The following is a 17,446-nucleotide window of genomic DNA, read 5'->3' as shown; positions in this document are numbered from 1 at the left end:
GAAATGCAACTAGGTCATGCACAAGCACTGAGAACAATCGGTAATGGTATCAACTACCAGTGTGTATATGATTGATGCTAGTAGGGGATTGTTTGATAAAGCACACTTTTTTTGTGCGTATGAACATTCTAAATCCCGTTCGCAATTATAGATATTGATAAATGAGGCCCCAGGAATATTCACCCTGTGAGTGTGGTGACCAACCATCCATCTTGAATGGATTGCCAAAATAGAAAAGGAAAACCGTCCTTTCTGCTCTGTAATGTAGGCCTATTGCAGCAGTCGTCTCCTTGATGCTATACTTTCCTCCAGTCACTACCTAATTAGTGGGCAGCAGCTTTATCCCTCAGCTGGATGGGAACATCCCACTCATCAATATTCTGGAACGCTGTGACTGCTCCACTGTCCTAATGACAAGGTGCACGGTAAAGTTAATGGAGAATCAAATCTCAATGTCTGTAAAAAACATCTGCTAAATAAAACAACAACAAGCCTTACGCCACACACATACATACAGTGCTGTGAAAAAGTATTTGCCCCCTACTAATGTGTTCAAGACCGAATCTCTACTTTTGCATATTTTTTTATACAGATTGTTATCAAATCTTCAACCAAAACCTAATATTAGGTGTTGGGAACCTGAGTGAACAAATAACAACAATTACGTATTTGTTTAATTTTTTTCATTAACAAAGTCATGCAACACACAATGCCCCTGTGTGAAAAAGTAATTCCCCCTTACACTCAATTTACTGGTTGTGCCACATTTAGCTGCAATGACTGCAACCAAATGCTTCCTGTAGTTGTTGATCAGTCTCTCACATCGCTGTGGAGGAATGTTGTCCCACTCTTCCATGCCGAACTGCTGTAACTTAGCAACATTTGTGGGTTTTCAAGCATTAACTGCTCATTTCAAGTCCTGCCACAACATCTCAATTGGGATTAGGTATGGACTTTGACTAGGCTACTCCAAAACTTCAAATGTGTTGCTTTTTAGCCATTTTCATGTAGACTTGATTGTGTGTTTTGGATTATTGTCTTGCTGCATGACCCAGCTGTGCTTCAGCTCACAGTCAGATAGCCTGCCCTTCTCCTGTAGAATTATCTGATACAGAGCAGAATTCATGGTTCCTTATATTAAGGAAAGTCGTCCATGTTCTGAGGCAGCAAAGCATCCTCAAACCATCACACTACTAATGTTACCATCATGCTTGACCGTTGGTATGAGGTTCTCACTGTGGAATGCAGGGTTTGGTCTTCGCCAGGCATAATGGGACCCATGTCGTCCAAAAACTCACACTTTTGAATCATCTGTCCATAGAACATTCTTCCTAGAGTTCCTAGAGTTTCCACATGCTTCAAGAGGGCCACCATTGTTCCTGTTCCCAAGAAAGCTAAGGTAACTGAGCTAAATGACTACCGCCCTGTAGCACTCACTTCCGTCATCATGAAGTGCTTTGAGAGACTAGTCAAGGATCATATCACCGCCACCCTACCTGACACCCTAGACCCACTCCAATTTGCTTACCGCCCCAATAGGTCCACAGACGACGCAATCGCCATCACACTGCACACTGCCCTAACCCATCTGGACAAGAGGAATACCTATGTAAGAATGCTGTTCATCGATTACAGCTCAGCATTTAACACCATAGTACCCTCCAAACTCGTCATTAAGCTTGAGACCCTGGGTCTCGACCCCGCCCTGTGCAACTGGGTCCCGGACTTCCTGACAGGCCGCACCCCGCTATCATCCAGAAGGCAAGGTCAGTACAGGTGCATCAAAGCGGGGACCAAGAGACTGAAAAACAGCTTCTATCTCAAGGCCATCAGACTGTTAAACAGCCATCACTAACATTGAGTGGCTGCTGACAACATACTGACTCAACTCTAGCCACTTTAATAATGGAAAAATTGATGTAATCAATTTATCACTAGCCACTTTAAACAATGCCACTTTATATAATGTTTACATACCCTACATTAATCATCTCATATGTATATACTGTACGCTATTGTCACGTCCTGACCCTAGTAAGATGTCATTTTCTATAGTAGAGTAGGGCAGGGCGTGACAGGGGGTGTTTTGGGTTGTTCTATGTTTTCTATTTCTATGTTTAGGTTCTAGTTTGTCTATTTCTGTGTTGGGATTGATCTCTAATTGGAGGCAGCTGATCCTCATTGCCTCTGATTAGAGATCATATTTAAGTAGGGGCTTTTCTCTTCCTGTTTGTGGGTTATTATCTTTTGAGTAGTGTGTTTTCCTCTCTGCGTCACGGTTTGTTGTTTTTTCAAGTTATTTATGTATTGCATTCAGTTTCACGTCTAATAAATATGTGGAACTACGAACACGCTGCATTTTGGTCCGCTCCTTCGAACAGCTGTGACAGAATAACCCACCATAAAAGGACCAAGCAGCGTGGAATGGAGCAGCAGGAGAAATGGATTTGGGAGGACATACTGGAGGGAAAAGGATCCTGGACGTGGGAGGAAACCCAGGCCGGAATGGATCGCCTCCCATGGGAACAGGTGGAAGCAGCGAGGGAAGTACAGCGACGAGATCAACAGGCAAAGCAACGAAGGAAGCACGAGGCATTCCCCAAAAATATTTTGGGGGGGCACATGGGAAGTTTGGCAGAGTCAGGGTGGAGACCTGAGCCAACTCCCCGTGCTTACCGTGGGGAGCGGGTGACGAGGAAAGCACCGAGCTATGCGGTGATGTGCACTGTATCGCCAGTGCGCATTCACAGGCCGGTGCGATCTGTGCCCTGCATTAGTCGAGCTAGGTTGAGCATCCAGCCAGAACGGGTTATGCCAGCTCTACGGTCGAGATCTCCAGTGCGCCTCCATGGCCCAGTATATCCTGTGCCTGCCCCACGTACCCGGCCTCCAGTGCGCCTGCCCAGTCCGGGGTGTCCTGTTCCTGCTCCCCGGCACTCGCCCTGAGGTGCGTGTTAATAGTCTGGCACCTCCTATGCCAGCCCCACGCATCAGGCCTCCAGTGCGCCTGCCCAGTCCGAGGTGTCCTGTTCCTGCACCTCGCACTCTTCCTCCAGTGCGCATCCATAACCCGGTACAGCCAGTGCCTGCTGTGAGCACTCGGCCCTTAGTGCGTCTCCCCAGTCCAGTGAGACCGATTCCTGCTCCTCGCACTCTCCCTCCAGTGCGCCTCCATAGCCCAGTACGTCCTGTGCCTGCTCCCCGCACTCTCCTTCCAGTGCGCCTCCATAGCCCAGTATGTCCTGTGCCTGCTCCCCACACTCGCCCTGAGGTGCGTGTTACTAGTCTGGCGCCTTCTATACCAGCTCCACGCATCAGGCCTCCAGTGCGCCTGCCCAGTCCGGTGAGACTGATTTCCTGCTCCTCGCACTCTCCCTCCAGTGCACCTCCATAGCCCAGTACGTCCTGTGCCTGCTCTCCGCACTCTCCTTCCAGTGCGCCTCCATATCCCAGTACGTCCTGTGCATGCTCCCCACACTCTCCCTGAGGTGCGTGTTACCAGTCTGGCACCACCTATGCCAGTCCCACGCATCAGACCTCCAGTGCGCATCCCTAGTCCAGAGCCTCCAGCGACGCTCCTCAACCCGGAGCCTCCAGCGGTGGTCTGCAGCCCAGTGGCTTCAGCGGTGGCCTTTAGCCCAGAGTCTTCAGCGGCGGTTGGCGGTCCGAAGCCTCCGGTGACGATCCATGGTCTGGTTCCTCCCGACATACAGAAGCGGGGGATCAGCTGGCGGTGGGGGTACTACACCCGGAACCAGAGCCGCCGCCATAGACATTAGTCACCCACCCTACCCTCCCTTTGTGTTTTCTTGTTTGTTTTTTGTGTGCATTCGGAGTCTGCACCTTTGGGGAGGGGGGGGGTACTGTCATGTCCTGACCCTAGTAAGATGTAATTTTCTATAGCAGGGCGCGACAGGGGGTGTTTTGGGTTGTTTTATGTTTTCTATTTCTATGTTTAAGTTCTAGTTTGTCTATTTCAATGTTGGGATTGTTTGGGGTTGATCTCTAATTGGAGGCAGCTGATTAGAGATCATTTTTAAGTAGGGGTTTTTCTCTTCCTGTTTGTGGGTTATTATCTTTTGAGTAGTGTGTTTTCCTCTCTGCGTCACGGTTTGTTATTTATGTATTGCATTCAGTTTCACGTCTAATAAATATGTGGAACTACGACCACGCTGCATTTTGGTCCGCTCCTTCGAACAGCCGTGACAGCTATACCATCTACTGCATCTTGCCATTTGATGTAACTAAATGTATCACTAGCCACTTCAAGCAATGCCACTTTATATAATGTTTACATACCCTACATTACTCATCTCATATGTACACTGCTCAAAAAAATAAAGGGAACACTTAAACACAATGTAACTCCAAGTCAATCACACTTCTGTGAAATCAAACTGTCCACTTAGGAAGCAACACTGATTGACAATAAATTTCACATGCTGTTGTGCAAATGGAATAGACAACAGGTGGAAATTATAGGCAATTAGCAAGACACCCCCAATAAAGGAGTGGTTCTGCAGGTGGGGACCACAGACCACTTCTCAGTTCCTATGCTCCCTGGCTGATGTTTTGGTCACTTTTGAATGCTGGCGGTGCTTTCACTCTAGTGGTAGCATGAGACGGAGTCTACAACCCACACAAGTGGCTCAGGTAGTGCAGCTCATCCAGGATGGCACATCAATGCGAGCTGTGGCAAGAAGGTTTGCTGTGTCTGTCAGCGTAGTGTCCAGAGCATGGAGGCGCTACCAGGAGACAGGCCAGTACATCAGGGGATGTGGAGGAGGCCGTAGGAGGGCAACAACTCAGCAGCAGGACCGCTACCTCCGCCTTTGTGCAAGCAGGAGCAGGAGGAGCACTGCCAGAGCCCTGCAAAATGACCTCCAGCAGGCCACAAATGTGCATGTGTCTGCTTAAACGGTCAGAAACAGACTCCATGAGGGTGGTATGAGGGCCCGACGTCCACAGGTGGGGGTTGTGCTTACAGCCCAACACCGTGCAGGACGTTTGGCATTTGCCAGAGAACACCAACATTGGCAAATTCGCCACTGGCGCCCTGTGCTCTTCACAGATGAAAGCAGGTTCACACTGAGCACGTGACAGACGTGACAGAGTCTGGAGACGCCGTGGAGAATGTTCTGCTGCCTGCAACATCCACCAGCATGACCGGTTTGGCGGTGGGTCAGTCATGGTGTGGGGTGGCATTTCTTTGGGGGGCTGCACAGCCCTCCATGTGCTCGCCAGAGGTAGCCTGACTGCCATTAGGTACCGCGATGAGATCCTCAGACCCCTTGTGAGACCATATGCTGGTGCGGTTGACCCTGGGTTCGTCCTAATGCAAGACAATGCTAGACCTCATGTGGCTGGAGTGTGTCAGCAGTTCCTGCAAGAGGAAGGCATTGATGCTATGGACTGGCCCGCCCGTTCCCCAGACCTGAATCCAATTGAGCACATCTGGGACATCATGTCTCGCTCCATCCACCAACGCCACGTTGCTCCACAGACTGTCCAGGAGTTGGCGGATGCTTTAGTCCAGGTCTGGGAGGAGATCCCTCAGGAGACCATCTGCCACCTCATCAGGAGCATGCCCAGGCGTTGTAGGGAGGTCATACAGGCACGTGGAGGCTACACACACTACTGAGCCTCATTTTTACTTGTTTTAAGGACATTACATCAAAGTTGGATCAGCCTGTAGTGGGGTTTTCCACTTTAATTTTGAGTGTGACTCCAAATCCAGACCTCCATGGGTTGATAAATTGGATTTCCATTGATTATTTTTGTGTGATTTTTTGTTGTCAGCACATTCAACTATGTAAAGAAATAAGTATTTAATAAGATTATTTCTTTCATTCAGATCTAGGATGTGTTGTTTAAGTGTTCCCTTTATTTTTTTGAGCAGTATATATACTGTACTCTATACCATCTATTGCATCTTGCCTATGCCGTTCGGCCATCACTCATTCATATATTTTTATGTACATATTCATTCCATTACACTTATGTGTATAAGGAAGTTGTTGTGGAATTGTTAGATTACTTGTTAGATATTACTGCAAGGTCGGAACTAGAAGCACAAGCATTTCGCTACACTCGCATTAACATCTGCTAACCATGTGTATGTGACAAATAAGATTTGATTATGCTTAGCGAAAACCAAACACTGCATTCCACAGTAAGAACCTCAAATCAACGGTCAAGCATGGTGGTGGTAGTGTGATGGTTTGAGGATGCTTTGCTGCCTCAGGACCTGGACGACTTGCCTTAAAATCCACGCAAAAATCCAATAAGATTGTTTTTGGGAAACGATATCTGACGAGCCAATCTGTACTTTCTTTAAAAAAAGTCCCCACCTATAGCTAAAAACCTTCTCTCTGCGAAATGCAGCATGTGCCAAATCTTCCAACAGAGCAAGATCAGCCATCTCTCATTAAATGTGCCATTATCTCTCCCCATTATCTCAATCTTTTCCAGTATTTCAACAATGCTTTCACTTACACATGTGCCTCTAATTTAACAAATGACTGTACTTTATATGGGATATTATTGTAACAAATGCACTGATGTGGTCGAATGACTATATATGATATAGCCTGTCAAGATATGTTGCATGAATTCACAATGGAAATACAATGACATTGAAAGAATTATGTAATTATTACTCTCACAATGTCACACATTTTCAACATATTTTCCCCATTCAAAGCTTGACAAGCAGTACCCTTATTCCACCACGTGGCACTGTGTATGCATGGTCATGGCTGTGCATACATTTATGCAAGCTCTCAAACAAACGCTCATATTGATACATTTCACACCTTGTGTGGAAATGATCCCACGCATGGTTTACGCACAGATTTGTGCCTACGCATTATTGATAAATGAGGCTCCTGGCCTTTTGATAACAGAGGGTTAAAGACCTTGCTTCACTTGCCTGGAACATGTTAGATTTTTTTCATTTAGCAGAAAACAATGCACTAATGGTGATAAACTGTGATGTGATCTGGAAGGAGCTTCTTTAAAAGTTTGGGGTACAGGTTTACAACAAGAAGGAGACTGTGGCCTTCATGGTATAATATTGACATGTAATTCGTTCAGTAGTTTGTATATCTATTACAAAGAGGGTATAGAACGAGAATCCCTGAGCCAGACAGACTGTGGGAATAGATGGTTTTTGAAGCATGGACCGTTGCCTCATGTCAAGGCCCAAAGGACCACACCTCATTATGGTAGTCCGCACCAATGTCCTATTAAAGCACAAGTGAAACCAACATTATTACTCTGGACCTGTAAATGACCTACAGGAGAGGAATGCTGAAAACTCTAACAGAACCAGGACCTCTGGAAGGGGAGGGGGAAGATACTGTGTGGTGAACCACAGACCCCTGTCCAAATACACATAAATCCCATACTGTGGTGAACTGATGGATAAACAAGAACAAAGAGGGACACACACACAGCGAGTGTCTGCATGGGACATGTTGTGGAGGAGAGGAGATGGGATCTTACCTCCATGGGCACCACCTGCATGAGGATGGCGAAGTTGGTGAGATGATTACACAGACACACCGAGTAGGACATGTTCCCTTCGGACCGCACACAGCCCTCATTGGACCAAACACCCTCCTTTGAACTGACAGACAGACAGACAGACAGACAGACAGACAGACAGACAGACAGACAGACAGACAGACAGACAGACAGACAGACAGACAGACAGACAGACAGACAGACAGACAGACAGACAGACAGAGACACAGGAGACAGCCAGTCAGGTAGAGGACAGAGACACAGGAGACAGCCAGTCAGGTAGAGGACAGAGACACAGGAGACAGCCAGTCAGGTAGAGGACAGAGACACAGGAAACAGCCAGTCAGGTAGAGGACGGCGACACAGGAGACAGCCAGTAGAGGACAGAGACACAGGAGACAGCCAGTCAGGTAGAGGACAGAGACACAGGAGACAGCCAGTCAGGTAGAGGACAGAGACACAGGAGACAGCCAGTCAGGTAGAGGACAGAGACACAGGAGACAGCCAGTCAGGTAGAGGACAGAGACACAGGAGACAGCCAGTCAGGTAGAGGACAGAGACACAGGAGACAGCCAGTCAGGTAGAGGACAGAGACACAGGAGACAGCCAGTCAGATAGAGGACAGAGACACAGGAGACAGCCAGTCAGATAGAGGACAGAGACACAGGAGACAGCCAGTCAGGTAGAGGACAGAGACACAGGAGACAGCCAGTCAGGTAGAGGACAGAGACACAGGAGACAGCCAGTCAGATAGAGGACAGAGACACAGGAGACAGCCAGTCAGGTAGAGGACAGAGACACAGGAGACAGCCAGTAGAGGACAGAGACACAGGAGACAGCCAGTCAGATAGAGGACAGAGACACAGGAGACAGCCAGTCAGGTAGAGGACAGAGACACAGGAGACAGCCAGTAGAGGACAGAGACACAGGAGACAGCCAGTCAGGTAGAGGACAGAGACACAGGAGACAGCCAGTCAGATAGAGGACAGAGACACAGGAGACAGCCAGTCAGGTAGAGGACAGAGACACAGGAGACAGCCAGTAGAGGACAGAGACACAGGAGACAGCCAGTAGAGGACAGAGACACAGGAGACAGCCAGTCAGGTAGAGGACAGAGACACAGGAGACAGCCAGTCAGGTAGAGGACAGAGACACAGGAGACAGCCAGTCAGATAGAGGACAGAGACACAGGAGACAGCCAGTCAGATAGAGGACAGAGACACAGGAGACAGCCAGTAGAGGACAGAGACACAGGAGACAGCCAGTAGAGGACAGAGACACAGGAGACAGCCAGTCAGGTAGAGGACAGAGACACAGGAGACAGCCAGTAGAGGACAGAGACACAGGAGACAGCCAGTCAGATAGAGGACAGAGACACAGGAGACAGCCAGTCAGATAGAGGACAGAGACACAGGAGACAGCCAGTCAGGTAGAGGACAGAGACACAGGAGACAGCCAGTCAGGTAGAGGACAGAGACACAGGAGACAGCCAGTCAGATAGAGGACAGAGACACAGGAGACAGCCAGTCAGATAGAGGACAGAGACACAGGAGACAGCCAGTCAGGTAGAGGACAGAGACACAGGAGACAGCCAGTCAGGTAGAGGACAGAGACACAGGAGACAGCCAGTCAGATAGAGGACAGAGACACAGGAGACAGCCAGTCAGGTAGAGGACAGAGACACAGGAGACAGCCAGTAGAGGACAGAGACACAGGAGACAGCCAGTCAGGTAGAGGACAGAGACACAGGAGACAGCCAGTCAGATAGAGGACAGAAACACAGGAGACAGCCAGTCAGGTAGAGGACAGAGACACAGGAGACAGCCAGTCAGGTAGAGGACAGAGACACAGGAGACAGCCAGTCAGGTAGAGGACAGAGACACACACAGTGACATATAGACGTCACCATAACAGTAAAGATAAATCTACAATCCACACTCCCTAAGCCTGATTATATTTTAAGTATAAAGGTTATGTGGGAGGCCCATAAACACATATGTTTTGCTGAATTTCATTTTTAAGAGGGCTGTTAAGTATTTCAATGTTTTTCATGAAGCACAAGGGGAAGGGGAGAGTAAGCATTATGAGTCTAAATAAAACACTAACAATTCACAATGATTTATAGTTTTTAAATCAAATGTCAGTGTTTTTACAGAAGGTTGCTGCACCCCCTTTCAAGATATACTGTGCCAAATCTATTGATTCTGTGCATCATGGATGTAATGTATATGATTATGATTCATACTCAAGACTAGACTATATGTTTTCCTATTTATAGGACACATTATAGTAAAGCTCCTTATACATTTAGCCTATGGCAACACAATCTTCTCCTTGGGATTCCTAACTCCCTAATATCCACATACCGTACTGTTACGTCACAATTTCATTAACATAGCTCTAGCCATATCTTAGTGTGAATATGTAAACCAACCTGTAGTCGAGGAAGGCACAGTAGAGGAACACTTTGTTGCTCTGGTTTAAGGCTTGACCCTGCTGATCCCTGTTCTGAAAAAAGAAAGCAAGGTCATAATTTCACGGTTACCGCTCTAGGCTACTTCCCAAACCTCTATTGTGAGGTACACTTAGAAACAAGGGTTCTATAAGGGTTATGTGGCTGTCCCCATAGGATTACCCTTTTGGTTCCAGGTAGAACCCTTTTCCCACTAACCACAAATGTTGATTCAACATAATTTCATTGGAATGACGTGGAAACCAAGTTCTGCCCAGAAGGTTGGTTCCAGGTAGAATTTTTTGTGTTCCATATAAAACCCTCTGTGGAAAGGGTTCTACATGAAACCAAAAGTGGTTCTTTGTGGACTTTTTGGTTCTAGATAGAACCTTTTTCCCCCCCCTAAGAGCGTAGGCATGTGACATTTTGATATCCCTGTGGCAATTTTCTCATCACAATATAATGCCAAAGAAGACCTCATCTTATATTTCTAAACAGAAATTAACTTGAAGAAACACAATTCAAGATCTTCCTTGAATAAATGGTTGTTTTATCAATGGGACAACCGGGTAAAATAAAGGTTAAATAGAAAATAATTGACTTGATTGTATTAGTAGTCTGTGTGATGGCCACACTAGTGTTTGTTTACCCCCATAACCCAGAGCAACCTGTTAGGAAAATGCATGTTACTGTAATCATCATGACAGTGGTATGGAACCCTTTGGAAATGAGCAGCTCTCTCCAGCTGGCTTTCCGTGACTCCAGTTGGCTTCCCCTTCATCCATAAGCTTAACAAGACCATTAGAGCTGGCTCAATGCGCTCCAAAAATAGCAATCTCTTTTGAATTTGGAAGAATGAACCACCTATTTGCTTTTTGTTTTGTGAAATCAAATAACAATGCTCTCTCCACTCGTGCTGAGAACACAATAAACATCTAAAGAAGACATCAGAGTAACTAGCTAGAGCTTAACAACGGCTCAGCCGCACAGCAAAGGTGATTATTGTATTGTGTGAGACTCCTTACTGTCTTAAAGCATTTTATTTTATTATAACTCACTTTTTCCATGTAATTCCTTAAATCAAATTTGGAGTCCCCAGAGACAGTGAGCTAATGGTTGAAGGAGTAGGAATGTGGTAATTAGGGCCTGGCCATGGTTTCAGGTTCAACTTAACACTCTGTCCAATCTTTCCTCAACACAAAGCAAAACTTTCATAGGCTGGCGTGGTGTAACATCTACAGCAGACCCACCTCTCCTTATTCCCTGGGCCTTAATGGAGAAATTATATCAGAGTATGTTGAGATGGACCTTCTGGAAAAAGTGAGTGAGAGGGAGAGTGAAGCTGACAGTGAGGCTCGATGTCTTGTGCATGTGTCTGTTTCCTGGCCCTACCATAGGCTGTCTGCTTAATATTATGTTAGATATGGCCCAAATTCAGTGTGTTGCTCACCTAAACATTGCGCTAGGGATATGTACAGATAGGACAGTGTGTTCCATAGAGCAGCACACATGCACCCCATCAGCATGGGCAACGTCTGTCTTTGACAAGGTGCTAAAGACCCTCTGGGTGAGTTTACAGGGCATATGGGGTTTAATAACTCACTGGTTCTTGTCAGGAGTAAATAGAAGCAGATGGGAGAGTGAGGTACAACTAGGATCCATTCACAGCCCAGGAAGAGAAAGAACAATTACACACTGCCATCAGGCATCCCTTTACTCTGGAACATTTGTTCTCTACTATCGCTGAAACTTTGATGATGCTATTATGTTACAGAGGGGACGGAGGACTCATTTTCCATATTGAGTGAATACAGAGAGGGAAAATGTTACACACTCCGACCAGACACATGTTGAAGAGCACACTGACAAAATGGACAGTCGCAGATGTGAGAAGTGGTATTATTCAGCCACAATGTCTCCGTGGTGACACAGTGGTTGTTGTGACATATCCAGTGGGGCGTTTCTGAGCCCATATCATTTCTGAGCCCATGGGGAATGAGCGAGTGATGTGAAGCTGAGAGTCTCTCCCCTGTATTTAGAATGCAGAGAGAGAGAGAGATGTGATCTGGTCTGTGTGCCTGCCACTGCTCCCTCCCCATCTCTCCCTGGTGCCCTGCTCCCTCCCCGTCTCCCTGCTCCCTCCCCGTCTCTCCCTGGTGCCCTGCTCCCTCCCCGTCTCTCCCTGGTGCCCTGCTCCCTCCCCGTCTCTCCCTGGCGCCCTGTTCCCTCCCCGTCTCTCCCTGGTGCCCTGCTCCCTCCCCGTCTCTCCCTGCTCCCTCCCCGTCTCTCCTGGTGCCCTGCTCCCTCCCCGTCTCCCTGCTCCCTCCCCATCTCTCCCTGGTGCCCTGCTCCCTCCCCGTCTCCCTGCTCCCTCCCCGTCTCTCCCTGGCGCCCTGTTCCCTCCCCGTCTCTCCCTGCTCCCTCCCCGTCTCTCCCTGCTCCCTCCCCGTCTCTCCTGGTGCCCTGCTCCCTCCCCGTCTCCCTGCTCCCTCCCCATCTCTCCCTGGTGCCCTGCTCCCTCCCCGTCTCTCCCTGGCGCCCTGTTCCCTCCCCGTCTCTCCCTGCTCCCTCCCCGTCTCTCCCTGGTGCCCTGCTCCCTCCCCGTCTCTCCCTGGTGCCCTGCTCCCTCCCCGTCTCTCCCTGGTGCCCTGCTCCCTCCCCGTCTCTCCCTGGTGCCCTGCTCCCTCCCCGTCTCTCCCTGGTGCCCTGCTCCCTCCCCGTCTCTCCCTGCTCCCTCCCCGTCTCTCCCTGGTGCCCTGCTCCCTCCCCGTCTCTCCCGGTGCCCTGCTCCCTCCCCGTCTCCCTGCTCCCTCCCCGTCTCTCCCTGGTGCCCTGCTCCCTCCCCGTCTCTCCCTGCTCCCTCCCCGTCTCTCCCTGGTGCCCTGCTCCCTCCCCGTCTCTCCCTGCTCCCTCCCCGTCTCTCCCTGGTGCCCTGCTCCCTCCCCGTCTCCCTGCTCCCTCCCCATCTCTCCCTGGTGCCCTGCTCCCTCCCCGTCTCTCCCTGGTGCCCTGCTCCCTCCCCGTCTCTCCCTGGTGCCCTGCGCCCTCCCCGTCTCTCCCTGGTGCCCTGCTCCCTCCCCGTCTCTCCCTGGTGCCCTGCTCCCTCCCCGTCTCTCCCTGGTGCCCTGCTCCCTCCCCGTCTCTCCCTGGTGCCCTGCTCCCTCCCCGTCTCTCCCTGGTGCCCTGCTCCCTCCCCGTCTCTCCCTGGTGCCCTGCTCCCTCCCCGTCTCTCCCTGGTGCCCTGCGGCCTCTCCGTCTCTCCCTGGTGCCCTGCGGCCTCACTGTCTGCCAGGGAAGAGAGCTCCGCTCCAGCACTTTATTAACAACAGAGGGCCAGCAAAATGAGCCTTGGAAATCACTTCAAACCTCATATGAGGAAGAGACAGAGAGCAGACAACAGAGAGAAAGACAGAGACAGAGAGACAGTCAGAGGGAAAAAACGGTGGATTGAGGGAAAGAGGAAGAGAATGAGAGACTGACTGCCAGAGGGAGGCAGAGAATGAGTGACAAAGTGACCATTGAATCAGTCGTGAAGTAAGCAGTCAGTGCCTTCACTGTGTCTGTCAACCCACTACATCTCAATCAATGAGAGACCAGTGCCTATCATGACATGACTGCATGCCTATGATGTGGCAGCGTGTTGCATAACAACATTTGGGGGAGATTCGGAGGGAGTGTTGTGCCGCGGGGATGAGTGGCATAAGCTTATCATTAACAGCTAGCCCACCCGCACAAAACATATATTTTCGATTTCCCGACATACTGTAGCATTCTTACTGAGGACATGGAAAGACAGGGTATAATGTAGGATTACTCTGAGGTGTGTGGTGTGGGACAGATGCAGTCTTCACCACTGAAAATTAGTCTAACAGCACGACTGTCTGCATCAGTGACACCATTCCACTGAAAAACATGAATTCATTTCCTTTGTTGCCTTATTGTTTGATTAATCAGGAGACAGAACTCTGTGTCTGGTTCCACTAAATAACATGTAGAAAATGCAAACATATGCATATCTCCACAGAAACATTTAGTAGCTGAAATTAGCCATAAAAGGAAACACTTTATCTCTGGGACAGGCACACAGAGGTGTAGTGAAACACTATCCAGTCCAGCAGGCCAAATGGACCACAGCATAGCAGGTTAGTATCACAGTGACACATCACTGATCTGAGATCTGATATGAGATCCTTTCAGACTGGGACCCACTTTAAAATGATTGGTCTAAGCTAACCCCAGCACAGTTTGGGCTTAATGAACAGGTAATGTTGCTATGAAGGTCCATGGTGACAGACACACCAACTAATTTAGAGCATGTGGAGAATCCATCTGAGCAGCACTGGACAACACAACTGGCACAGAGCAGAGTGAGGTCATGATGTCAGGGGAAATGTAAGGCTTGCAGCTGTGGTCTGGGCTGAGCCTCTAAGGTAGACACACAAAACAACTATGTAAGTGTTGATAAGTGTGAAGGGTGTGAAGAAAAGTGAAGTTGCCATTTTATTTTGATAGGGCGGGATGCCGAGATCTGGAAGTCTAACAAGATCACTCAAGTTATATTGAAATATCCTTGGTTGCAAAATATTATGGCACGTTGTTGAATTTCTAGCAAGTGTCTCAAGATACTAGGAATTGGATTCTAACAAGCTTTACTTTTACAAATGACAAGTTGTGTGAATATGGGGTAATGTTACTTAACAGTATGTGCCAAACCATCACTTTCTCTTTTGCACCAGGAAATTGAAAGGAAGTCCCATCTGAGTAACTCTGGGAAAGGGGAACAGAGCAAGGGAGAAAGAAAGTGAGGCGGGGGAGAGAGAGAGACCCTTAATGCAAAGCTCCTGGCAAGAGAAGGATAGCAATGGCCAGACCTCCATCTGCGATTGATCAGCGAGCTGGCCCAAATGTGTAAGTTGGTGAGATAGATAGATAGATAGATAGATAGATAGATAGATAGATAGATAGATAGATAGATAGATAGATAGATAGATAGATAGATAGATAGATAGATAGATAGATAGATAGATAGATAGATAGATAGATAGATAGATAGATAGATAGATAGATAGATAGATAGATAGATAGATAGATAGATAGATAGATAGATAGATAGATAGATAGATAGATAGATAGATAGATAGATAGATAGATAGATAGATAGATAGATAGATAGATAGATAGATAGATAGATAGATAGATAGATAGATAGATAGATAGATAGATAGATAGATAGATAGATAGATAGATAGATAGATAGATAGATAGATAGATAGATAGATAGATAGATAGATAGATAGACAGATAGATAGATAGATAGATAGATAGATAGATAGATAGATAGATAGATAGATAGATAGATAGATAGATAGATAGATAGATAGATAGATAGATAGATAGATAGATAGATAGATAGATAGATAGACAGATAGATAGATAGATAGATAGATAGATAGATAGATAGATAGATAGATAGATAGATAGATAGATAGATAGATAGATAGATAGATAGATAGATAGATAGATAGATAGATAGATAGATAGATAGATAGATAGATAGATAGATAGATAGATAGATAGATAGATAGATAGATAGATAGATAGATAGATAGATAGATAGATAGATAGATAGATAGATAGATAGATAGATAGATAGATAGATAGATAGATAGATAGATAGATAGATAGATAGATAGATAGATAGATACTCACCCACAGGGTTTGGATTGGGTGTGTACTGAGTTATAAAAATACTCTGGCAATAAAGACTGCTTATTATAGTGGCAGAGACAACTGATAGCAGCTTTGGCTTACTTGTTTAAAAAATATTGGGTATCAGGGTTCCTAAAGGTTTTGGTGGGTATATTTTCCCAGTTCTTGATTAATTAATCCACAGTTATTCAGCATTCCAGCCTTACTTGGAAGCTCCTGAAAGTCTACTAGACTTGCAATCACTAGCCTGCTCTCCCCTCCAAAGAAACACTCCCTCATTATCTCATCCCCTTTTGTTTTAAAACGTCATACAGTAGATGGATAAAAATGTGATCAATTATAAGGCAAAAGCAAGATATATAAAACAAAGTCAATATGAAATAGAACATTCATTCTAGCCCTTTCATTCCAGTACCTGCTAAAAGGGCCTGCTGTAGTACACTATGAATGTGTGGGTCAATTCTGGGAGAGACAGCGGCCACCACCGCTCCTACACTACTCCCTCTCCATTCCTCCGCTGCCCACAGTCCCTCTCATGTAGCCGCTGCCGCCTCTCCAACACACAGCTTTATTAGCCCGTAAACTCAAGTCCAGCTTGTCAAAACCTTTTTTCTATCCTTTAAATTTTGACACTGAACAACACCGGCATTCCTCGTGAAATCACTCTTTCCATTTCTTCACCTCATACCGTCAGTGTGATGCTTGAGTGAAGAGGAGAATGGGGAGAGGGATGGGGAGGGGGGGGGCAGGTTTTTTATGTATGTATTAATGTTTAACTACAGACCCCAGTGCCCCCTCTCCTCTGGTCCTCCCACGCCAGACCCACGTCGGACAGGACTAATAAATCACAGCTGGAGCCAGGGCCCAATCAGCACTAGTGCAGAATGGCGTGAGAAAGCTCACAGGCCTCCGAGAGACCCGATAACACTTTCACTCCGTATCGGAGCCGCTCCCCAGAACCCTATTGACTGGCGTGGCGTCACCTTGGACCGGACTAATACGGCACGGCCAGTTAGCTCTGGAAGGAAATGACCTCAGTAGATGTTTGGTGAGGGTCTGAGCGTACAGGTGCAAGGCCAGATTCACTGGCCATTCAGACCTGTTTGGCCTCCCCTGTGACCGATGCTAATAGCCATAAGACAAAGTCCTTATGGATCATTACGACTGGTGACAGCGTCAATGAATTACCTATAGTTTTAGGCATTCACAGCAATAGAGTTCATGACATTGTTTTTATTTTTCTGCTCATAAAACAGGCGTCTTCCATGTGAGGTAAATGGTCAACGGTGTCTACTGTTGTGTTCGAGACCTGACAGTAAGTGACTGCTGTTCTACTACAGTGTTACTAATACACAAGACCTGTTGTTACCATGGCACCATGACCAGGACGGTGAAATGTGGGGGAGCTGATAGTACTATAGTGCTGCTGACACAATTCCCCTTCTGAGACATTAATCAGACTAGATGTCTCTCTCTCTCTCTCCTCTCGCTGGCTAAAACCTTTGGGAAAGCAGAAGGCTCAATCACAAATCATTTAGCTACCCCTGAGCAGTGGAAGCACGCCACAGGAGGCCATTTTTGGAGTGGAGTTAGACAGACAGTAAAGAGCGGAGTGAACAATGACGGGAAAGGTCTTCCACATACTGTTTGAGCAGTTTCCCTCTCTCCTAGTTTGGAAGGTGAAATATCCACCAGCTCCCAAAGACATAAAAATTCCAAAAATAGTCAGTCACTTTTGGGCTGAATCTATCCTCAGGC

At 47.3% G+C, this 17,446-nt stretch overlaps 1 protein-coding gene across 5 annotated transcripts in view; it reads right to left on the bottom strand.

The window, feature by feature from the left end:
* LOC106585524 (adhesion G-protein coupled receptor D1) overlaps positions 1 to 17,446 on the bottom strand; it is a 70,228-nt gene that overhangs the window by 19,293 nt on the left and 33,489 nt on the right. For all 5 annotated transcript variants that reach the window (XM_014171828.2, XM_014171830.2, XM_014171827.2 and 2 more), the window contains 2 exons: positions 9,962 to 10,035; positions 7,507 to 7,630 (listed from right to left, as the gene is read on the bottom strand). In XM_014171828.2, coding sequence (XP_014027303.1) covers positions 7,507 to 7,630; positions 9,962 to 10,035 — 198 coding nt within the window. The remainder of the gene's footprint in view (positions 1 to 7,506; positions 7,631 to 9,961; positions 10,036 to 17,446) is intronic.

Source organism: Salmo salar, chromosome ssa24, assembly GCF_905237065.1.
Source record: "Salmo salar chromosome ssa24, Ssal_v3.1, whole genome shotgun sequence".
Classification (NCBI taxonomy): domain Eukaryota; kingdom Metazoa; phylum Chordata; class Actinopteri; order Salmoniformes; family Salmonidae; genus Salmo; species Salmo salar.
This window is presented reverse-complemented; position numbering and strand designations above follow the sequence as displayed.